The sequence below is a fragment of the Grampus griseus genome, assembly GCF_964374135.1.
Source record: "Grampus griseus genome assembly, chromosome: 11".
NCBI lineage: Eukaryota > Metazoa > Chordata > Mammalia > Artiodactyla > Delphinidae > Grampus > Grampus griseus.
Window position 1 is genome coordinate 82723490 of NC_139005.1, and position 25140 is coordinate 82748629.

The 25140-nt window shown below is 38.6% G+C and overlaps 2 protein-coding genes and 1 long non-coding RNA gene across 3 annotated transcripts in view; 2 read left to right on the top strand and 1 right to left on the bottom strand.

The window, feature by feature from the left end:
- Positions 1-10774, top strand: part of UTP20 (UTP20 small subunit processome component) — a 96262-nt gene extending 85488 nt beyond the window's left edge. Inside the window, exons 55-62 of the mRNA XM_082665362.1 lie at positions 693-824; positions 1301-1433; positions 3210-3397; positions 4137-4208; positions 6511-6774; positions 6974-7100; positions 8373-8518; positions 8798-10774. Coding sequence (XP_082521488.1) covers positions 693-824; positions 1301-1433; positions 3210-3397; positions 4137-4208; positions 6511-6774; positions 6974-7100; positions 8373-8518; positions 8798-8953 — 1218 coding nt within the window. The 3' untranslated portion in view covers positions 8954-10774. The remainder of the gene's footprint in view (positions 1-692; positions 825-1300; positions 1434-3209; positions 3398-4136; positions 4209-6510; positions 6775-6973; positions 7101-8372; positions 8519-8797) is intronic.
- Positions 10775-10799: 25 nt separating this feature from the next.
- ARL1 (ARF like GTPase 1) lies at positions 10800-22092 on the bottom strand. Its single transcript, XM_082665361.1, has 6 exons — positions 21874-22092; positions 20362-20499; positions 18331-18412; positions 17178-17289; positions 14372-14550; positions 10800-13243 (listed from the first exon to the last, which is right to left on the bottom strand). The coding sequence occupies exons 1-6, from the start codon at positions 21875-21877 to the stop codon at positions 13213-13215; spliced, it is 546 nt and encodes a 181-aa protein (XP_082521487.1). The 5' UTR covers positions 21878-22092; the 3' UTR covers positions 10800-13212.
- Positions 22093-22371: 279 nt separating this feature from the next.
- The window catches only part of LOC309830464, a 29417-nt gene continuing 26648 nt past the window's right edge, over positions 22372-25140 (top strand). Inside the window, exon 1 of the long non-coding RNA XR_014297484.1 lies at positions 22372-22654. This is a non-coding gene — a long non-coding RNA (uncharacterized lncRNA). The remainder of the gene's footprint in view (positions 22655-25140) is intronic.

Consider the following 25140-nt stretch of genomic DNA (forward strand, 5'->3'; position numbering starts at 1 on the left):
AAAAGTCTGAGCTTTTGGTGTTCATACTTTAAATAAGAATACATATTATACATTGTTGAATTAATTTTTCCCAAATAGCTTTATTGTTTTTACTGGGTTATGTTAATAATATATTCTTACAGTAAAATTTCAGAAAATATAAGAAGTTACAGAGAGTAACAGAAATCACCTGTATTCCCACTACAAGGTCAATGTCACCCAGTTACTCTACATGAATGTATTATAATTTACTTAACCAATCCCCATTGATGAATATCTTTGTTTCCAATTTTGCTTATACAATTTATAGGATGTAACTTTTGCCAATAATTATAACCACTTGCTGACTCTACCCTCATCATCACTGGCCCATCTTTGTGGAATATAAACAACACATGTCATAACTTAATATTGGCTTTAAGTATTAAAATCAGAATGGGGTCAGGGGGCTGAAACTTCTTCCTTTTTTTTTTTTAATTTAAAAATGAGAAAAAATGTATTATTTAGTGGATACCACTTTTTTTAATGTTGTTCTGGATGGTGAAGATTTCTCTATATTTTTCATGTTAGCAACCAAAAATCCACATTGTGTTGATTTCTGGTATGATAAAGAACTACTGAGGATAGAGTCATGCCCACCTTCATTTTACAGTTTTGGAAACAGCTCCCCAAGTTGTGCTGATATTGTCTTGTGATGGTTTTATTTTCGATAGAGCTTAAATAGACAGCTAGCTGCCCTCATCTGTGGCTTGTTTGTGGAAAGTGAAGGAGTCACTTTTGAGAGAAGACTTGGAACTGTTCTCCGTGTGATTGAAAAGGAAATTGATCCTGAAAACTTTACAAATGTAAGTTATTTGCTAGGGAGTAAAACTCTTGCTTATTTTAATAGTTTTACTTGAGGTGGTATAGCTAATAGATTAAATATTTGAGTTCAAAAATTTTTTTATTAATAAAAGCAAGAACTCAGTGTAGTTCTATCTTCTTTTTAAAGTGAAGATTAAAGTAAGTTATCTTCCATAGTATATGTCGATCAAAGTTTCTTAAGCCCCCCAGGAGACAGCAATGTCTGGAGGCATTTTTGGTTGTCACAACTGGAGGGTAGAGGGATGCTACTGTCATCTAGTGTGTAGAGGCCAGGAATGTTGCTAAACATCCTCTAGTGCACAGGGTAGCCTGCCAAAGCAAAGAATTATTTGACCCAAAATGTCAGCAGTGTTTAGGTTGAGAAACTCTGGTATAGATGTACATCCTAGAGTAAAAATGTCCATCAAATACTTTGAAATTATTGTCTTAATTGATTTAACATCCCTCCTAATTTTAGATCATGGAAGAGACTGAAGAAAAAGCTGCAGATCGCCTTCTGTTTAGTTTTCTTACACTGATAAGTAAACTCATCAAGGGATGTAATATTATTCAGCTTATCAAGCCCTCTGAGACTCTGAGTAAAATCTGGAGTAAGTATTTCCTTTTTATTTAAATCTAAAATTAAACACTTTAGAAATATATAATGTCAGGTGAAAAGTCCATGATAAAAAGATTTAAAAGGCCCTTGCAGATTGATTACAGTGAAAATATTTTTTTCTGGGGGAAAAAACAAACAAATAATATATGCATGTATATATGTATCCTCATAAATAATATATTTCATTTATAAATAAGAAAGAATATTAATTATGGACGAGTAAAAGAAAGGAAAAAATTTCCCAAAGTCCTCCTTGCTACTTGATGATTATTTGTTATACATTTCCATCCAGTCTTCCTTTTGTCAAATAACCATAGGGGTTTTTTTTTGAGGTTGCATAATTCCATATAAACTTTTATATCCTGTTTATACCTAAGTAGGCATATTATAGTACTGTAACATACTTAGTAGATATCCTTTTAAATGGCTAAATAATCCATAGTATAAATGTGCCATAATTTACTAAACCGTTTCACTTCTGTGGGAATATTTAAGTTATATATTATTTAAATGAAATAAAATAAAATAAAATTCATTTCTTTAAATGAAAAATAAGATCCTGGAATTTTTAATTTAACGTTTTAGTTTTGATTAATCAGTAGGAAATAGACATTGCAATGAATGTTTTAAATACCCACTTGTTTTAAGAGAACTCATATGATTTTATGAGAAATAATCCAGTCACTAAGTTACTATATGGCCTACTCTGGTATGGCTCCACTGAGATAATTACAAAGGTTCATATAGAAAACAAAGTAAAACCATCTTCCTGAAATAAAGCAGCAGAGACTAAAACGCAGATATGAGGTGGCTCATTTAGAATTTCAGTCTGTTACCACAAGTCTTTTCTACTGTACTTTCCAAGTGTGGTATGTGAAGAATGGCCCTGTATCATAAGAGTATGATCTTTTTTTTTTTTTTTTTTTTTGTGGTACGCGGGCCTCTCGCTGTTGTGGCCTCTCCCGTTGCGGAGCACAGGCTCCAGACGCGCAGGCTCAGCGGCCATGGCTCACGGGCCTAGCCGCTCTGTGGCATGTGGGATCTTCCCGGACCGGGCCACGAACCCATGTCCCCTGCATCGGCAGGCAGACTCCCAACCACTGCGCCACCAGGGAAGCCCCAAGGGTATGATCTTTAACGGCTCATCCTTAAGATAGTTTAAGGGGTCATGTTTAAGGATATGAGCTCTGGGGCCAGATTAAGCTGGGGCCCAGGCTTGGTTCTGCCTGTTACAGCTTGGCACGTTACTTAGCTCCCTCTGGAACTATAAAATGGGAATGACAGTTCCAACCTCACAGAACTGTTGTGAGGTCTAAATCAGGTAATATGTGTAACACGTTTAGCCTATGCCTGGCACATAGAACACCTCAATAAATGATACCTTTCCAGTCAGCTACTTGGAGCCACTGATTTCAATAGTTATGAGAAAAGAATATGTACCCATGTATATATTTACGTTAATTTTAGTTTAGAAATTGTAGTTGTTAATGCTACCTTATCTCCTTGAGTCTTCAGCTAGTTCTTATGAAACTGGTCTGTTTTCAGGCTGACTCAAAGCTCTCTCGTATCATTTACCATGGTAGAATTGGTTCTCTAGTTGCTTCTAGTCTCTCCACGTCACTTCCGGGAAGCAGGGGCTATTTTGTTCATCTTTGATTCCTAAATCCAAGCACATAATAGATACTCAAGAAACACCTGAATTAGTCACGCTCACCACCACAGAGTCAGGAAAACCTTGACGTCTGAGGATGCGCTTTGGCTCCCTTAGGTCACGTGCACTCTCATCTGAGACATCCGCACAACTGGGTGTGGCTCACCTCAGCCCAGATTTTTGGATTGCTCTTTGCCTCTTGCCAACCGGAGGAACTTATCAGAAAACGGAATGTCAAAAAAACTAAAAAGAAACTCTCAGAACCTGTAGCAATCAGCTTCCTAACAAGTGACCTTGACCAAAAGGTAAGTTTTCTCTGAGACTCTTTCCTTCCCTCATCTACATGAGATGTTCATTCTGGTTCCTGTAACTGTCTTGGGCTTGGCCTTGGGATAAACTCTTACAGTCAACAACTTGATGCACATGTGGATCCATAGGAGTGTTAGTAACTAGAGAGGGGTCACCCTCAAGTCCAAGATTTTTCAAAGATAATTTTTAGACCATTGGTCTAGTCAGACTTTTGATTTGCTTATTTAGCATATTTATCTTCCATTATATATTTAATTTCTTTATCAATACTGGCAAATAAGATACTGTCTGTCCTGCCTCCATAACCTTGTTGATGACTTAATGAGATCATGTTCCTGAAAATGTTAGGTAGGGACCGTGTGTTATCTGTCTCCGATTTCGTAGTGCCTAGCACAATGCCTGGCTTATAGTGGGATCTCCATAAACATTGAATGAGCAGAGAGTGGAAGGGAAGAAAACAGGGGGGGAAAGTATTTGAATGTAAAGTTGTCTGCCAGTAATCTAAAGGATTATGATCTATATCTCCCCATGTCCTGGAGCTAAAATTCTTATGGCAAATAGAAGGGAACATTTACACAATTTCTGGTCATGAACCTTCCCTCTCCAGATCTACACAGGTGGTCATTCAGAGCAAAATCTCCTACCTTAGTTGTATCATTACAGTTACTTGGAGTTTTTAAAAACAGTCAGAAATACCCTGCATTGTGTCTGCCAATGTCCATTTTCTTTTCACAGATGAAAAGTATCTCCCTAGCCTCTTGCCATCAGTTGCACTCCAAATTCTTGGATCAGTCTCTAGGAGAGCAGGTAAGTATTGTGATCCTCCCAGTTAAATAGAAGGGACCTATTCTACCAACAGTATAGGAATAAGCTTAGGTTTGGTTTTTGGTTTGGTTTGGTTTGGTTTTCCCTAGTTAAACCTTGGGGAATTAAATGAAATATAAACAAACACTTAAATACCTGTTCAGTTAGGCACATGTATCTAATTGACTCTGGTGTCCATACTGGGATTACTCCTGGCTCCGTTTAAAATTCCCAATAAAGATGATACAGTGGGAAGCTGGCTGTTTATCTTTTTCATCATCGGTTTTAACATATCTACTCCACGTTGCAACTGAAGCTTGGAAGGACAATGATTGATTTTTGTGGTTCTTTTAATTAATTTATTTATTTTTATTTATTTATTTTATTTTTGCCTGCGTTGGGTCTTCTTGCTGTGCACGGGCTTTCTCTAGCTGAGGCGAGCGGGGGCTACTCTTCATTGTGGTGCGCGGGCTTCTCATTGTGGTGTCTTGTCTTTGTTGCAGAGCACAGGCTCTAGGCACACGGGCTCAGTAGTTGTGGCGCGCGGGCTCTAGAGCACAGGCTCAGTAGTTGTGGGCTTAGTTGCTCCGCAGCATGTGGGATCTTCCCAGACCAGGGCTCGAACCTGTGTCCCCTGCATTGGCAGGGGGGTCTTAACCACTGCGCCGCCAGGGAAGTCCCTGATTGATTGTTTTTATATTAAACTGTAATATTGAATTTCCTTCCCTTATCCCTGGAAGCGAAAGAGAAACCAATAATGTTCATGCTACAGTGTGGTCTGAGAATTGTCTGTCCTTAACAGAAAGCAGATGAATGATTCCATCACTAAAAAGCTTTATGTAGTTTCATATAAAATTTAATTCTAAGTAAAATATGGAGAAGAAAGCATTTGTAAATATGCAGTAAATGTGAATTGCTTTTGAATAGTTGGTCTACTGCTCCATTTTATTTTTTCCTCTTGATAGAGCAGTTGGGCTGGTAGATGATGAAGTGACATGGACGTGGTATCTAGATATAAGCAAAGCACTTGACCATGTCTCTTGTGAGCCATTATGAACAAAGGAGCAATGCAGATTAAGGGACGGGGCAGTAGAAACTAGGTGAATGTTGTATCTGAAGAGTGATCTCAGGTGGCATGCCATGAACACTGATACTTCTCTCACTTTTTTAAATGGCAGGGTTGGGGAGGGAATGGATAGCTATTCAATGGACAGCAAAGTGAGGCCAAAGAAATCATGCCAGGGTGGACAGTGGGTGGGGCCTTACACAATATGAGTTTTAATAGAGGATGACAAACCATACAAACTCGGGACAGGTAGGAAGAGATTTACTAGTACCAGACCAGGTTGAAAGAAATGATGGATTTTACTTCACCTTAATCTTAGAGTGAGTTAACAGTGTGAAGTGGTGCCGCAAGGAGAAAAGGCCTCCACATCTGGTTCTGTCCTCGTGCAGGCCCGGCTTCCAGAAGGAAATGATAATCTTGGCATTAACTCTTGATGGCCAGGCTAGCCTTGGACAGTGTGGTGTTCTGAGTACCACATTTGGGGGAACTCTGGGTACACAGCTCCTCTAGCAGAGTTGCCCGGATGGTGAAGGAAATCAAATTCAACTTGGTTTCCTCCTTCACATAACGGGTGTGAAATACCCACGTCAGAGATTTCATGCATGTTGTAGAGTTAGGACTCAATAAATGGGTCCATTATTATAAGACTAAAAAATCACCCCTGGGCAATTGGACCAGATGGTATATGCGGGAAAGAGGAGCTCAGTGTTTAAGAACTTGGGCTGGAATTCTAAAGACCTTTGAATCCTGACTGACCACTCACTTGGTCTTTGGCTGAGATTTACCAACTCTGAGCCTTGGTTTTCTCTCCTGATAATAGTACCTAATAGGGATATTTTAAAGTTGAATTGGAATGCTGTATACAAGGTAACTAGTCAGTGCTCAGTAAATGGATCAGTAAAGGGAAACTGCTATTTTGGTGAAGAATGGATGGATGAAGGAATTTAATGAAATGGGGATCAAAGCTCTCTTGAAAAATGTAAATGGGTGATCCAGAATGAAATTATTTACTCAGTGGAACCTTAAAGAATAGAAGTAGGCCAAATGGATAAAAGTTACATGGAAATAGGTTTGGACACACTGTAAGAGGTAAACTGAAGAATAATCCAAAAAAAGGCTTGATCGTCAGTTTAACAGTGCAATACCCAGTTTTCTGTTTTCTAATTGTAGGATACCTATTTTAGCTTCTGCACAATCAGAATCCAATTCTTACCCTTCCCCTCTGCCCCTTTTTTTAAGGTTGTTAAGAATTTGTTGTTCGTAGCCAAAGTCTTATATTTACTGGAACCTGATTCTGGGGATAAGCAAGGTAACATAAAAGAAGACATGGAAGAACAGGAAGTTTTAGGTGATGGCCTGGCCAGAGAGGATGTGGAAGAACACACGGTGTGTGCAGACAAGAATGAAGAGCGGAGCGAGCCAGCCACGCTGCTGTGGTTGATACGGAAGTTGTCCCGGATCGCAAAACTGGAAGCTGCTTATTCACCTAGAAACCCGTTAAAGGTGCGATGCATGTGCAAAATGACTGAAAGTAGTCTTTTTTTTTTTTTAAGTATTTTAATGGTTTTAGTTATCCTCCTAAGTCCCTAGGAACTTTTGAACCCAGAACTGCAGCAATAACATCTGCCCTGAAATAGACCTTGTTTTCTAAATTAACTCTGTGTAGCTGCAAGTATAAAAGAAAAATGATCTGTACTTTCAGAGAACATGCATCTTTAAGTTTCTCGGAGCTGTAGCAATGGATCTTGGAATAGACAAGGTGAAGCCTTACCTCCCAGTGATCATAGCTCCTTTGTTCCGAGAACTGAACAGCACCTATTCGGACCAGGGTAATTCTGCGGCCTCTCTTCTGAATACTTGCATGTTAGGATTCCTGTCTTCTCTCCTGAATGCTTCCTTCTTCCTTTCTGTCCTCCCTCTCTGCCAGAGTTTAAGAAAGAAAACTTGCTAGGTATCAAGACAATTAACAGCAAGCAAATAAGGCATATTTGTGTTATTTTTAACTGTCTTCTCTCCTATTTGCTTTCTTGTGTCTAAGAGTGAACGTTTCTCTCCTAAAAGATGATGTTTTACTCCTAAGCATAGATTAAATATTCAAAGAAAAATAACTTGGGGTGGTTCTAAACCTCATAGTGCTGTGAAAAATAATGAACAAATGTTATTATATTCTCAAAAATTACAAGGCAAAAATATGAAATAGTTTTTAGTTCAAATATTTTAAATTTTCCAATTTTTTTTTCTTGCCTGGTACATTTGGTACATTTGGTACCTTTGGTACATGATATTAGGAAAAGTGGGAATTAGGGGTTGGAAAGAGAGGGGTTGGAAAAGTGGGAATTAGGGGTTGGAAAGAAAGTGGATGTTAAGAATTTTAAAAACAAAAATGAAGTGAATGTCAAAATAGAAGCTGTTTTAGTCCTACAGCCTGGAGAGAGAGTTTCCTTCTTAGAGGTCAGGTTGACTGTGGTTCCCAGCCAACATTTATTGAGCATCTAAATAAGGGTTCAGCGGTGGAAAAGGCCCAATCCTCATCTTCAAGAAACTTGCAATCTACAGTAGGTGTCATGAGCTTTCCTGAAATTGAATGCAGAAATCCTCGACTCTTTGCATTTGGGAGAGAGGAGGCAGGGAAGGGTGGGAGAATATGGCTTTTTGTCAGCTTCTCAAAGGAGTCTTTGATCCAAAAAGAGGTTACAGCCAGCGCCAAGCCTCTATGACCCGGGAATTAGAGAAACACAATTACCTTTCTTTGCCCCCATCTGCAGAGAGCTGAGCAGGTTAATAAAGGTAACCGAAAACATTTGTCAAGTTCTCAAATTACTTTGATGTCTTCTGAGCCCAGATTCCCTTGGGAAGTTGCTTCATGGTCTCTGATCTCTTGCTGCATCCTGGATGAGGTGTGGCTCAGAGTGCTGTGTCCAGCACTTCTGCTTGTTCTCCCATCTCAGCAACAAAGAGGCTAGTTTCAGATCAGTGTTTAATGTTGAAATGATAAAAGTGATAAAGCCTCAGGAGTTTAAATTTTGTGTGTTGTTAATTTTCTACATATTCAAATGTGTCCTTCCCTACGTGTTTCTGATTATTATTGTGTGCGTGATTAGATCCTTCGCTGAAGAATCTATCCCAGGAAATCATAGAATTACTGAAAAAGCTGGTTGGGCTCGAGAGCTTCTCCTTAGTGTTTGCCTCTGTACAGAAACAGGCTACTGAGAAAAGGGCACTCCGGAAAAAGAGGAAGGCTTTGGAGGTAGGCCTGCTCTTTGAAGAAATGGCATGTTCATTAGGCTTAACTATTTTTAACCAGGGGTGTGTGCATGCATGTGTGTCAGACTTACCCAGGGAGGAGAGAGGAGTTGGATGTATTTGAGAAGTGGGACTTTATAACTGGGGCTCCAGATTTTCTTCAATGGGCATGTATTGCATTTGTGATGTTTAAGGTGAACAAAATGGTCCATTTCTGCATTTGATTTTTATTGGTTTAACAGTCACTTTAAAAGTAGTGTAACATTTCTATTCTTTTTTCAAGTTTGTAACTAATCCTGATATCGCTGCCAAGAAAAAGCTGAAGAAACACAAAAATAAAAAGGAAGCAAAGAAGAGAAAGATCGAGTTCCTGCGTCCCGGCTATAAGGCCAAGAGACAAAAGAGCCACAGCCTGAAAGATTTAGCAATGGTGGAATAAAGTGCTCCCTGTGTTAATACAGTGTCCCAACTTACCCCGAAACATGAACTTTCTAGTGTATCTGCTGGTCCAAAATCATAGGTTTTATTATTTAATTTAAACTTTGGCACAGGTTGTATATTATACAGTTTAATATAATTCATGCTTATTTTTAATTAAAATATTTCATACCACTACTGTATCTTCACTGTCTAAAAAGCATTTGACACTAGTGATAAAGAGCTTAAAATGTATTTTTCTTTTTAAAAATACACATTAAAATAGCAAGACAACATGTAGAAGTTAGGAATAAATCAAACAAATGATTTGCAATACCTGTATGGAGGAAATTATAAAACTTCATCAAAAGGCATTAAGAAAGATCTGCACAAACAGAGAAGTATAACCATGTTCATGAGTAGGAAGATTCAGTATCATAAGTTGCTAGTTCATCCCCAGCTGGATCCCACTGGGTAAATGCGTAACTGAGCAAAATCCCAAAGGAGTTCTTCATATTATCCCAACAAGCTGATTCTAAAATTTATATGGAAGATAGTAAATCAAGAATAGCCATGATGCTTTTAAAAAAGGAGAGTAGGGTGAGGGGCCTGCCCTCTCAGATATGAAAAATAAGATCAAAAGTGCTGTCTGTGGAGGGACGATGTGATAAATTCTACTTCATTAAAATTAAGACCGTCTACTTACAAAAAGATACAACTGGGACATAGTATGTACCATATACTGATAAAGGATTAGTAGCACCCAGGCTGTATGATGAATACCTATGAATCAACAAAGATAATACAGTAGGAAAAGTGGCAAAAGAGAGAAATAGGCATTGCAGAGGAAATATAAATGGCCCTTAAACCTCAACATTTAACAAATATGGCTATACCAATATTAAAGTACTTATGTACTGGTTAGTAAGTAGTCACTATCTTGAGACCCCAAGTGCCACCCTGGCTATATGAGTCCCTAGACTCCATGTCTCCCCATACCAGAAATTAAAGGACTAATACCTGGACTAGTAGGGGTCCTCCTGCATCAGCTATGTCTAGTTGTTAAATATTTTTTTGAGTCACTCCTCCTGTATTTAGCCTCATTAATAATTAGGAAAATGCAGATTAACATCAGAATGAAATTCCATTTTGAACCCTTCAGATTTATAAAGCTGACAATACCAAATGTTGGCAAGCATGGTGGAGGAAAGGGCACTCTTATAAACCACTTTGGAAAACGATTTGGCATTATCTTGTTCAACCGTATCTTTTGCCTCTCTATACACTTGATGTAGAAGCAATATTCTTTACTGCCCAATATATTTGGAAGGGAGGGGGGAGAAAGAATCTATCCTACGCTTTACATTTTATTTAATTCTCATAGTCTTCCTGAGAGCTTCCTAAAACTCATTATTTTACAGATGAGGAATCTCATCTCGGATTAAATAATCTACCTAAGGGTGACACAGGTTCTAGGTGGCAAGAGTTAAGATTCAAACCCAGGATTGAAAGCCCATGCGCTTTGTAATTTGTAATTATGGGATTAGAAATATTATAGCATAAGGCATAGGAATCAAATGTTCAAACATTCATGAACTTCAGAATTTGTGTTTTGATGTAGTTTATATATCAAACGAGTTCTCACACTTCTAAGGTGTTTGTAATGCGCCAAAAGGATAAACATAGGGCATCTTGGAAGGCAGACTCAATTCTAAGTGATTTAAAGTGCATGTACTGCTTTTATAAAAATTTTTAAATCAGAAAACAAAATACTAAAGCAAAAATCAGGAAGAATAAGTATCTCAAGTATATTGAGCACAGCTTTGTTTTAATCAGTAAATATTTATTGAGTGCCTAGTATGTGCCAAGTGCACCATACTAGATGCAAGGGATTCTAACAGTAGATGATGTATGGTCCCTGCCCTCAAGGAGCTTACATTTCCACAATTTAAAGTGCATCTCAGGTATTCTGGTAATAGAATTCCACCTCAATTTCTCATTTTTGAAAATTTAATCACATGACACAGCACAACTACCAACCAGAATTATAAAATAGAACGTTAGAGCTAAAAGAAAACTTTGACGTTATTTGTTCAAAAAGAAAAACCAAACAAACAAAAACTGATGGAGTGTGGCCCTTTGTGCCTAGAACTCATGTGTTCTGATTTCAAGTTTGGTGTTTTCTTCATTTTCAGGCTTCTCACAAAACAATACTCAGTAGATTCTTATAAATGAGAACTTTCAAACTCCTGTAACATACCTGTACAGTTGTTTCCTGCTAGATAAGGACCTTTTAATTCATACCATATTAAAATAAGTGTATGCTCTATTTACCCCATCCTATTCTTTGTGACAAACCAGAGGGCTCAGGATCATCCAAGTGCTGGCCTTGGCTACCAGGACTACACGTCAGGCAGCACTCGCCTGCCAGGGCCGCCCCTCCACTGACTTCTACTTTCACAGTGTTCCTGAACCACTGGGGAGTATTTAGCCACTTGGGTACAAGCCCAGCAGTGGATATGTGCCACTGACCAGACCCAAGTATGAACTGCAGATGTACTATTTCCCAGCTGACAAATATAAAAGCATTACTATTTGAACCATGAACATATTCTGAGGTGCCATAATGTGCCAAGCACCATACTGGATGCTAGGGATACAGACATGAAAAAGACAGTCTGCCCATCAGGAGTGCCTCGGAAACTATGAAACAATGTTAGTTATATGCTCAGTTAGTAATATTAGGTGCACTGGGAACACCTGTCCTGGGAAGAACGTCTCCAAAAGCTTTCCAAGAAATCAAATTAGGAATGGGTGCTAGAGAACAAGAAAAGTCCCACAGATTAGAAAAGAAAGTCAGATTCATGTGAGCTGAATGACCACTAGCTTTCCTGAGACCTGAGGGGCACAATGGTATTAAGTTCTCTTTACTGGCATCTAATTTTTTAAATGCTGCTTGTCCAACTGAAAAAATTGCTCCCAATTTTAGTAACTACTAAGGACTCTTATTTACTTCTGTCATACTGTAGACTGGGTTGTTTGAAAAGTTCCTTTAAGAAGTCCCTTAGAATATAATTGTTTTTGACAGCCTAGCAGCTGTAAGCCTAATTTTTAAACGAATACTTAATTCTCCCTGTAGAATCAATAAGATTTTGACTTTTCACCAATCAAATTTACATGTTCAATTACAGGTAGATAAAAGGAATCAAAGGCAGCAAAAACATCTTTTACAATGCTTCTTAAAATAGATCTTTTTAAAAAATTTCCTTTCATGTGAAATTTTCTTTAATGTGTTGTGAACTCCAACAAATATAACCATTTGGGATTGTTTTTACTACCTCTACTAGTAAGGACAAATAAATTTATAGACATTATTTTGATTGTAATGTGTCTACTTCAATTAGCTTAATTTTATATAAGGAGTTAAGCTGTGTTGTCAATGTTGGCATTTTCAGGAATTTATGGTATAGTTTATGGGACAAGCTTCTGACCCTGTGAAGTCTCACTTTAAGCCCTCTTCCCACCTCCCTAGCAGGTGACACTGGTCAAGCCAGTCTATCAGAATTTTGGGTCCATGTCCATAAAAATGAAGATGTAAAAATGATGTCCTAGCTACCTCACAGGGTTCCTGTACAAACTAACTAGGAGGGCCCAAATCTGTAAAAATTTCCCAACAACCATAAATACTATAAAATGATAATTACAGATAAGTCAGTGAAGATAGCCACCAAAATAATTACTTCAACTTCACACCTATAACCAAAAGCTTTTAAATGAAACAGCTTAAAGTGGTCATTAAGCAAATGAAGACTATAATTAACCCACGCTAGGTTCCTAGCCTACTCTACTGAGCCTAATCTTTGGAAAAACTTAATTCATTTTAGGGGGAAAAAAATCTGAGTTAAGGTATTTTTTAGTGTTAATACAAACAAGCTGCAACCACTAATTTAAAATTGGAGGGCTTTTTCCTCAATAAGAGTACATTCTTTAATAGGACTGTATCTGAATAAGAATTCCATACAAACAATATATACCTTAACACAAGATAACAAGGAAGGAATATTTTACATTATACAGAACACACATTCAGTTGATTCAATCACAATGAGTTACCCTTCCAACCAAATACTTATTTTTAATACTTATTACAAATGTTGCAGTCAGTTTGGTATATGCTGGCAATCATACAGTTTTAACATTTAGTAGTGTGAAGCACACTTTAACTATTTCCAAAGGGATACGTGATGTGGTCTTCGTTTCAGAGGAGCAGAAGTGACTGAATTACTGTCTGCTCTTTAGTGTTTCAACTAACCTGTGAAGAGAAAATGAACAGTTTCATAAGATTAACTTCAAACTTTCAGGTATAGATCATTTATTATATAAATTTTATACTGGAGGTGGATTCCAAAGCACTTTAAATGATGAAGGCTAAGACAGTTATATTAAAAGAATGAGGTTATGGACTCAATTGCCATGAGGGTCTTTTAGCTTTCACTTTCTCTGCTTTGAATGAATAATCAAAAAAGACCAGGGATTTCCCTGGTGGGGCAGTGGTTAAGAATGTGCCTGTCAGTGCAGGGGACACAGGTTCAATCCCTGGTCCAGGAAGATCCCACATGCCACAGAGCAACTAAGCCCGTGAGCCACAACTACTGAGCCTGTGCTCTAGAGCCCACGCGCCGCAACGACTGAACCCATGCACCGCAACTACTGAGCCTGCGTGCTGCAACTACTGAAGCCCATGCGCCTAGAGCCTGTGCTCCACGGGAAGCCACTGCAAATGAGAAGCCCATGCACTACAACGAACAGTAGCCCCCGCTCACCACAACTAGAGAAAGCCCGCATGCAGCAACGAAGATACAATGCAGCCAAAAATAAATAAATAAATATTTTTTAAAATAATAAATAAACAAATAAGCAAAAAACACCAGATATCCACTTTCCAGGCTGCTACTACTACAGCCAGGCCAGATGTGGATAATTCAGAGATGAAAACTAGTCTCAGTCTTCAAGGAGATGACAATTTAATGAGCAGATGCACAAACCAACTACAAGACAGTGTAACAAGTACTACTATATCACTGACCTGTGACAAGGACCTCTATGTGTGTGGTAAGGCAGTGGGCATGAAGTTATGTCAGGGAAGGCTCTTGAGAAACACAGAGCCTTAACCTAAGTCCTGAAGGATAAGGAACTGGAGGGTGCGGTGAGGTAGGGGAAAAAGCTAGAAATACAGCAGAGAGCTGGTGGCTTATCTAACTATAATTAGGTGTGGTTGAAATAAAAGCAGATGTACATGAAGACCAGTGGAAGAAAAGGGTGGAGGAACAATATGGAAAACTGATAAATAATCTGAATTTCATCCTTAAGACCAAAGGGAAATGACACATGTATGTACACAGTGCATGTACACACAGATGGCTTCTGGAAACATACTTACCATTCCATTGCCTCATCAAGGCCAGTGCCTTTGGTTGCTGAAGTTTTGAATATTTGCCATTTTCGGTCCTTCAAGGCAGGTAACCCAAGTGAATTTGCCATCTCCGAGGGAGTCATGGCCTGTTCCATGTCCTGCTTATTTGCAAACACCACTAAAATGGCTTTCCTCAGCTCTTCTTCCTAAATAACATAGAAAAGTTTGATTTCTTCTAATCAATTTGCTCCCTTGAGTTTGGGAAGAAATGCCAAAAAAAATCCATTATTTTAAAAGCGTATTTCCTAATTATTAATATACAATGTTCATTATAAATTATTTGAAATTATAGAGAAGTATGAAGAAAAGAAACTTCACCCATAATCCTATCTCCTAAACATGATCACTGTTTAACATTTTGGGTATTTTCTACTGCTTTGTAATTCAGATACTTATAGTTTATTTAGTATATATATACATTTAAGATCACATTTAAATACAGTTCCATACCCTGCTTTAAAAAATAAACTAAACATTAAATTGTGGATGTTTTTCCAAACTATCAAAAAAAAATTTTTTTAATTAATTTATTTTATTTATTTATTTTTGGCTGCATTGTGGCTTCATTGCTGTGCGCGGCCTTTCTCTAGTTGTAGCGAGCAGGGGCTACTCTTCATTGTGGTGCCCGGGCTTCTCAATGCAGTGGCTTCTCTTGTTGTGGAGCATGGGCCCTAGGCACACAGGCTTCAGTAGTTGTGGCACACGGGCTCAGTAGTTGTGGCTCACAGGCTGTAGAGCACAGGCTCGGTATTTGTGGTGCACGGGCTTAGTTGCTCTGCGGCATGTGGGATCTACCTGGACCAGGGCTTGAACCCATGTCCCCTACATTAGCAGGCAGATTCTTAACCACTGCGCCACCACGGAAGTCCCTCAAAAAAAATTTTAAAACATTAATGGTACAGCCACTATGGCGAACAGTATGGAGGGTCCTTAAAAAACTACAAATAGAGCTACCATATGACCCAGCAATCCCACTACTGGGCATATACCCTGAGAAAACCATAATTCAAAAAGAGTCATGTACCAAAATGTTCATTGCAGCTCTATTTACAATAGCCCGGAGATGGAAACAACCTAAGTGTCCATCATTGGATGAATGGATAAAGAAGATGTGGCATATATATACAATGGAATATTAGCCATAAAAAGAAACGAAATTGAGCTATTTGTAATGAGGTGGATAGGCCTAGAGTCTGTTATACAGAGTGAAGTAAGTCAGAAAGAGAAAGACAAATACCATATGCTAACACATATATATGGAATTTAAGAAAAAAAAAATGTCATGAAGAACCTAGGGGTAAGACAGGAATAAAGCCACAGACCTACTAGAGAATGGACTTGAGGATATGGGGAGGGGGAAGGGTAAGCTGTGACAAAGCGGGAGAGAGGCATGGACATATATACACTACCAAACGTAAGGTAGATAGCTAGTGGGAAGCAGCCGCATAACACAGGGAGATCAGCTCAGTGCTTTGTGACCGCCTGGAGGGGTGGGATAGGGAGGGTGGGAGGGAGGGAGACGCAAGAGGGAAGAGATATGGGAACATATGTATATGTATAGCTGATTCACTTTGTTATAAAGCAGAAACTAACACACCATTGTAAAGCAATTATACACCAATAAAGATGTAAAAAAAAAAATTTAATGGTTATACTCTACACTAAGAATTCATGCACCATAAACTATATAACTGTTTTCCAGTATTAGATTCTTCCTAGATTCTTTTCACTCGACTATTAGAGAAACCAAAGTGACAGAATCATAATACAGAAATCTTTGTGTGAATCTCTATTTCTTTAACACAATTCTCTAAAAATGGAATCAAAGTATGAAATTTTTTTCAGGTTCTTGTTACATGTATTAATAAACTGCTGTCCAGAGAGCCTGTAACAATTTCAACTCCACGAACAGTGTATGACAGTGCCCATCTCCAATGCAGCTTTGGTAGAACTGAAACTATATATTTTTCCAAACATAGCATTTCATTATATGCTTATTTATTATTAGGGTATTAAAAATACAAATGTTATTAGCAATAAATTCTTCTCCTATAAATTGTAGGTTCATGCCTTTTGCTCCCTTTTCTATTGATTTGCAAAAGGTATTGATACGATTAAGATCACTAATCCTTAGTCACTGGCTGTAAAACTGTGTCTTCGTTCCCCATTTTACCCTAGCTTGTATTGTTTGGCATCTGAGCTTTGTGGATTTTTTTGTTTGTTTGTATAATATCAATATAATTAAATCTATCTTTTCTTTTGTAATTCCTTCCAATTCTTGGATTTAGAAGGACCTTCTTAATCCAGAAATTTTAAACATATTCCCTTATAATGACTTCCATTTTACATAATTCTTTACTCCATTTAGAATTTTTGTGTACAAAAGTAAAACAAATTGATTTTGTGTCTGTAAGTTTTAATATAATAGTTCTGACTCATATTCCACATGTACTTTATATCACTAATACATAAATATTAATTGATTGCATCAATTAAAAGTTACTTCTGGGGCTTCCCTGGTGGCGCAGTGGTTGGAAGTCCGCCTGCCGATGCAGGGGACGCGGGTTCGTGCCCCGGTCCGGGTGGATCCCACATGCCGCGGAGCGGCTGGGCCCGTGAGCCATGGCCGCTGGGCCTGCGCGTCCGGAGCCTGTGCTTCGCAACGGGAGAGGCCACAGCAGTGAAAGGCCTGCGTACTGCAAAAAAAAAAAAAAACAAACAAACAGCAAGCAAATACAAATGATTTACCCACATTTTAATAAAGTTTTCTTACCTCCAACATGGCAACTAACTCTGATTTGGAAATGCCAATTCGGTCTCGGTCACAACTGTCTACTACATAAATGACTGCATCTGTGTTTGAATAATAACATCTCCAGTATGGCCTGAAGAAAATTCAGAAAGGGAGAATACATTATTATTTGAAAGAAGAAGAAACTGGTATGTTAATTCATATGCTAGGACTTGGCAGTGATGGGGTGGGGGGTATTACTTGCCAATCCTTCCCCATCCATGCCAGAATCAATGCCATAATGATTCATTGTTTCTGATGGACATATATCATATCCCTCAGATGGGATGGGGTGGAAAGAATATTGATAAACATAAATCACAGGACCAAGGAGCTTCAGAATGAGTTCAGACTTTAGGCTGAGAGAATATATTTATAATCTATAAAATCACTAAATGTACCGATAAAAAAAGTTCCACACAGACCTGATTGTTACATCTTAACTAGAAACTCCTTAAGAGGAATGAGTTCTTTAAAAAAAATTTTTAATATGATTTTATGTAACAGACATTAAACTGATCACTGAAGACACGAAGTAGAAATGGCTAAAATAAGAAACTGACTCAAAAGTGGTTCAAGAAATAAAATGAGTTACCGGGCAGCAGGATGTCTGGGGAATGCACTACTGATCTTTTAAGATGGTAAGTACCCTAGTGAGTGAGCAGTGACAGTCACTAAACATTCGCAGTTGCCATGTCAAGCACAGGATGCTGGGCAGGAGAGTTGAATTCCAGAGGGCATTTATGTTCACATTAGTCCTAAATGGTGGGCCCAAAAGGTATTTTTATGAAATCCAAAACAGTCTGTCTCACAGAGGAAGGGACTGACAAGAACTAACTAGAGGACCCTTTTTATTTAAAAACTACTGAAGTAATTAGGTCTTGAGATTTTCATGAAAAGATTTTTCATTGAAGTGATATTTGAAAAACTGGCTTCCTTAGATTTTAATTCTTTAGTTAAAATTTTTAATTCTCAGATTTTAATTGAGAGAATAAGGCCGTTTTATCTCATTTTAAACTAGGTGTCTCCCATTAAATTACAAAAGAAGACATATTTTGGTTTACTCCTGTTAACCCTAAAGGAGCCAATAAAGAAAGATTCAATACTACAAAATGATCTGCCCTTTGCACCATACCTGATACTTGTCTGTCCTCCTAAATCCCAGACTTGGAATTTTAGGTTCTTGTATGTTACCGTCTCAACATTAAATCCAATGGCTGGAAAAGAAATCAAATTAGCAGTATATGTAGACTAATACATTCCGTCTTCAAAGTATCCAATCTGACTTTCAGCAATTAATGGTAACTGCTGAATCACACTGTTAGTTCAAATATCATCCCACTTAAGATAAGACAGTATGCTGTGCTACACATGCACACATATGCACACCAATCAGCAAGATCAACACCACTTTCAGGGTATATAAGAACCCCCAGCTACCTCTGCAATTATATAATTCTTAGCTCAATGGAAACCCTATTATGTTAAACTCCCTTCAAAATACAGTACTGGCATACAAAAGTGTTCAGAAAGTTATATTTAGAAAGGACAGTTGCAGATGTATTACAAAAAACGGAATTTTGGTAGGTTGCAAATAAACAGGGAACAAAACCAAGAAAGCCTAGATAGACTGTAAACTTCAGTAGGTAAGGGCACAGCAATGGCTGTATACCTCTTTATGGAAGCTGAGTTCTCTAAGGCTGGCAATCTCACAGACCCTCTGAAGACTTCCTCAAGAGCTCATTTGTAATAAGGTCATAGCGAGATGGTCAAAGGGGAGGAGTCCCATCCCTTTTCCCAGCCATCCTTCTTAGCTGGAGCTCTCGCATCACATGCCTAAGGCAAGATATTACTATATTCCATTGAAAGGAATCTGAAGGAGGTGGAGAGGTTACTGAAAAAAACTTAGGAGCTACATATACAAATATTACTAAGATTTCACAAACTTAAAAAAAAATCAAAGTAAAAAATGACTTAACAGCTATAACTGGACAATTTTTTAGATTTAAGTTTATACTGGCAAATGACGATTATGAGTATATGGCAAGTATAAAAAAATTACTATAGCAAACCTGAGTGAAAAACTAAAAAGCAAGTTCATGATGTCTCCCTTAGAATTAAGCAGCAGGGTAATCACTGTCTCCAGCCTCAGTTAGGAATGTTGTTTATTTGCAAAGGACAAGGGCGTGGTATGAACCACATTTGCTGAAATGCAATCCACTGGGCTATGTGTATTGCAGGGGCCACGGTGACTCAACTGTAGCAGATTGAGTTGGGTGATTTTGAGAAGGAAAAACCAAGGAAACTGAAATTTACTGAAGGTGGCATAAAGAAGTAACAGATGACACAGGGTTTGAAAAGTTCTTCTTTCATAAAAGCTACACTTTCTTTTTAATCTGGAAATTTAAATAGTACTAAATATAGAAATACCTTGAGTGACAGAGTAACTTTAAAGGCATAATTTAAATATTCTTGAGCGAACTCTACAAATTATTAGTTTAAATGTACTAATCTTACTAATCTAAGTAAATTCAGGGCATCAAATGAAAATAGGATAAGTAAAAGAACAGTCTTCTTATGTAGTAAATTAAGACTGTTGGAGAATATTCTTCTAAGATATCAATTGATTTAAAGTCAAGGTGTTTCTTTTCTTGATATTTTTAAGTACCAGATTCAACACTCAGTCTCTTCAACTCAGATCTTTAAAAATAATCAATAGAATTACTAAAGAGAAACTAATCTTAATCAAATAGTAACAAATACAGAAAAAAAACCACTTCACATGTAATAATATCACTTCATATCTATATAATTCTTTACACAGGCTAACAAAGTATTTTATATACTAGATTTATTTTCCCCTCAAAACCAATGTATATTTATTATCTTCATTTTATCAAAAAAGATACTGGCTCTCAATGAGATTAGGTGGCTTAACTCTACCCAACTTTTAAAACAGCCCTAAACAGCAGAACCCAGCCATGCACAGGGGTTCATAAATTACACCAAACTGTCTGTAAATTTATGAAAAAAAGTGTTATAAATATTATGCTCATAGTAGAAGTTTACGAACCTTATCAATTACATTATATATTTATTCAGAAATAAAGTTATGTTTGATGGAAAGAGAAAGCCCCTATAATTAGTTTATCATACCAACACTTACTAGGAATAGTAGTAACGACTTCTCCAACCTGTAATCTGTACAAAATTGTAGTTTTTCCTGCTCCATCTAATCCCAAAATTAAAATCCTCATTTCCCGGGTTCCAAACAGACTGGAAAAAATGCTTGAGAAAAAGCCACCTTAAAAAATAACAAAGATGTATTTCAAAATCATTTCATGAACTAGGCCCACAAAACATTTAATCTTACCCTTTGAAAGCTACAGCAAATTAAATAATACTGTAATCTTTTCCTCGATTCATAGGTGCCTATTTTTGCTTCCAATGAAATACATTATTCAACATCAAACTAGTAATTACTGATTGTTACCATGTCCTGGATACTGTGTCAGGCAGGCACAGAAGATACACTCAAAAATAAGAGAAACAGGACCACTGCCCTCATGGATCTCACTTTCTAATCGAGAGAATATGGATATCTTAGCATGATCTCCTCACTACCCCCAGAAACCAAAGGGCAAACCAGAATGACAGTGGGACAATGAGGTCCTTGAACATGAAAAGCAATTACTGTTGTACAGTAAGTACCTTCAATCACTGATGCCACACACAATACCTGGTTATTTTACCAAGAAATGGCAAAATTAAGAGCTGCAAGTCTGGAAAAATGAATCCACTATGGGTTAGAGAACCTTGAACATCTGTAACACAAGGGGTGTGACGTGACAAAATCCTTTCTACCTTTTACAGGTTAAAAAGAAGCAGAAGAATAAAACTGAAGGGATTATGCAAAAAGACAAGAAAGCGCTTCTGACGTTCCAGACCAAGAAGTAAACTCCCCAGAAAGTCGCTGAGCTATTTAAATAAGGCAAAGAATTTGCATCATTTGGAGGGTTGTAAACAAGTTAAGAAATCTGCACCTTCATTTGGGCTCCAGCGGGGAGGGAAGCTCTACCTGATGCTTGCGATGACGATGTAGTTCCCTCAATCAGCACTCCAAAAATTGAGATTAAAATGTCATCGCTGACTAGTAATACACTCCCTGCCCATTTCCTTCTCCACCTTCTCTACAGGAAAAGATACAGGTAAGCAGACAAACGCCAAGTTGGCCGTAAAACATGACGAGCACCACCCTCTTTCGGGGTTTAAACTGACGCAGTCCCAGCGACCAGGGAGAGAGAATCCAGAAGCTCATCCTTCACCCAAGAAACCTGAGCGAACCTGCGACTGACACGCTGCCAAGCTTCGCAAGACCAGCTCCATCCAGCAAGTGGCGCTGGGTCCGAGGGGATGACGGAAAAGTTCACCGACCCGCGCTGCCCTCACCTCTGACCCCGCCGGGAGAAAGGAGAACGGGATAAGACGGGGGCGAAGGTTCGAGGCAGGGTCCACGCACACAGGTGAAAATCTAAGGTGAGTTACGTCCTCAGCAGTCAGCGCCCTAAGACGCTGGCTACTCTGGGCTTTCCAGGCCGGCCCCTCTCCTCCTCCTCCAGACCCCAGCCCTCGGCCTCGGCCTCTCAGCGCGCCCAGGCTCCCTTCTCAGATCCCTCACCCATGATGAACTGCCTGTCCTCCCTCGTCGACCGGCGGAGACTGGGCCCGGCCTCGGCAGCGACTCCTAATCGAGCCTCGGCGCCGCCACCTCCCCTCGCCTGGGCCTGCGCTGCGGCTCCGGCTCCGGCTCGGCCTCGGGCTCTGGTTCCCAGTGGGTTTCCTTGGAAGCCTGGTCAGCCAGCAACTTCCACGTCGGACCTCCCGGCGGGGGCGGGAGCGAGGCCGCCGCGACTGCGCGCCGGGAACGGCGGCTGAGCGTCCGCGCCGTCACTTTCGACGCAAGTCCCCGGCGCGCAGGGTGTAGATACTGCGGAAGCCGCAAGGAAAAAAAAAAAAATTCAAGGACTCCAAGTCTCCCCTGCTTCTGTTTTCTTGGACAGGAAAGGCTTCCGAAATAGGGAAGTTCGAATTTTCATTTTAAATTCTGACACCAAGAAGTGGTGAATCCGCCAACCGGGAATGCGCGTCGGGCCTCGATGCGGCAGCCTGACTGGAAGCGGGCGCAGCTTGCGGCGTCGCAGAAATGGCTTGTCCTGAAGCGCCCTGCGGGCGTTGACCCGATTTTCCACTGGCTCCTTCCTCCGACTAGGAAAGAGGGCTACCTTATAATAATAGGAAGAGCCCCGCGCCACCAATGCGGAGCCGCCTGAACTGAGGCCGCCAAAGAGATTTTTGGCGTCGCAGTGGCCTGCAGGGTCAGCGTTAGCGTCCCTCCCTCCTTTCTTCTACCTGTACCTTCTCCGATGCTAGCTAAAGGCAGTCATTACTCTATAGAAAAGGTATGTATTTTGAAGGCAACATCGTTTTTCAAAATGCGGTCATTCCTGTTACTGTTGACCTGTTTTTACAGTTCCTGCTTACCAAAAAGAAACGTTTGAGGAAACAAGGATAGTAGCGTGCTAGAATTAAAGGTAAACATTTAGTTTATAAGTCTGTGGAATTTTATTCTTCAGGCAAACATTTGGAATTGACCTCACCTCTTTAAAGTCTTTGCTCAAATGTTATTAATATTTAAAATTGCAACCTACTCTGCATCCCCCTTATCCTGATTTTTTAGTAGAAGGTACCACTACACATAATTTACTTATTATGCTTATTTATTGTCTACTGCCTCTCACTAGAATGTCACATCTATGAATGCAAGTATTTTTGTTTATTTTGTTCACTGTTTTGTTCTTGTACTTGGGCACTAAACAAATATTTGAGAGAATGTGTTGAATTATACGTTTTTAAGGCCAATAACATAAACATTAGTTAACTTAAACATATATTATGCAATATTATTAAACTTGTTTCCTAAACTAGGCATATCTGAACCACCTGTCCTATTTGATAGGAGAGGCCAAGCTCTCTTCTTCAAGAAAGTTGTTATATTTGAAGAGGAACCACCAGATGGTGGTATTGCTTCAGGCTAATTCTCAGCAGAATGAGATCAGTTGGTCTAATTGATTAAAAGTGGAGTAGACAATCCTTTTCGAATCTTACGGTCCAGTAATAATTTATTAAATTTTAAAACGTGAATGTTTAAATGCAGTCCAAGCAAGTAAAACAATTTCAAAATTCTTTTGACTATAAAGCCACAATACGATCAAATAAGTTTAAAATTTTAAAGCTGGAAGGAACCTCAATTCCAAACATCTCAATTGCACATGAAGAAATAGAAAGAAGCTAAGTGATAGAGCCAGGACAGCAACTCTGATCATTTGACTTCCAGGCCTGAAGTAACTGCATTATGATGCCTTCTGTAACTGAGCCGTGATCTATACATTTGGTAAATGGATTTGCAAACACATGACCATACTGTAGTTTCCTAAGTTAGAAACTTAAACATTTCTGTGCGTTACATTACCTAGTGGAAGTTACTTTCTTTTGCTCAGATTTTATTCCATGAAGCAGAAACCTATGAAATATAATAAGTATAAATATATAAGTATAATAAATATAAGCTTCAGAAGGACTTAATGCTGTGTATTTATAATTGTCTTTTAAACTAAGGAATGTTTTGAAATCATAACTAGGTGTGTGATTTTTTTTTATACATCTTTATTGGAGTATAATTGCTTTACAATGTTGTTTTAGTTTCTGCAGTACAACAAAGTGAATCAGCCATATGCATACATATATCCCCATAGCCCCTCCCTCTGGTATGTCCCTCCCACCCTCCCTATCCCACCCCTCCAGGTGGTCACAGAGCACAGAGCTCATCTCCATGTGCTATGCGGCTGCTTCCCACTAGCTATCTATTTTACATTTGGTAGTGTATATATGTCAATGCCACTCTCTCACTACGAGGTGTGTGATTTTCACAAATTATGTATTGTATTTCAAATGTTTCCTTTCAATAACATGTACTTTGTCAAAGAATTTCTCTTTAGACTAAGGGGTCTTCTTTTAATTGAGAAATAATTCACATACAATAATATCATTTTTAAGTGTCCAATTCAGTGGTTTTTAGTATATCCGCAAGGTTTGCAACAGTCACCACTGTCTAATTCCAGAATGTTTTCATCACCCCAAACAGAAACTCTATACCCACTAAGCAATAACTCCCTATTGCTCCCCTCCTAGCTGCTGATAACCTTTCTGTAGCTACGAATCTGCCTATTTTAGATATTTCATATAAGTGAAATCATACACTTATTTGTCCTTTTGCGTCTGGCTTATTTCACTTACCATAATGTTTTCAAGGTTAATCCATGTTGTGGCATGTATGAAATACTTCATTCCTTTTTACTGCTAAGTAATATTCTGTTGTATGGATATACCATGTTTTGTTTATCCATTCATCAGTTGATGGGTATTTGAGTTCCCATTTTTTGGCTCTTTGAATAATGATGCTACAAACATTTGTGTACATGTTTTTGTGGAAATACACGTCTTCAGTTCTCTTAGTTATATGCCTAGGAGTGGAATCGCTGGGTCATATGGTATCTCCACAACTAGAGAAAGCCCGCATGCAGCAACGGAGACTCAATGCAGCCAAAATTAAAATAAATAAATTTATTTTTAAAAAAATTGTCTTGGCTATCCTGGATCCCTTGCATTTCCATATTGAATTTTAGGATCAGCTTGTTTGTTTATGCAAAGAAAGGCAGTTGGAATTTTGATAAGGATTGTACTGACTTCATAGATTAATTTGAGGAGTATTGCCATTGTAATAGTGAGTCTTCCCCATTCATGAATGTGGGATGTTTTTCCATTTATTACGGTCATCTTTACTTGTTTTCAACAACATTTTATAGTTTTCAGTGTACAGGTCTTGTAC

Coding starts and splice junctions, on each gene's coding strand:
- ARL1 (XM_082665361.1), bottom strand. Junction 17,290..18,330: donor GGAGGACAGACAAGTATCAG/GTATGGTGCAAA, acceptor AATTTTCTTCAG/GCCATACTGGAGATGTTATT. Junction 14,551..17,177: donor AGTTAGTTGCCATGTTGGAG/GTAAGAAAACTT, acceptor TATGTTATTTAG/GAAGAAGAGCTGAGGAAAGC.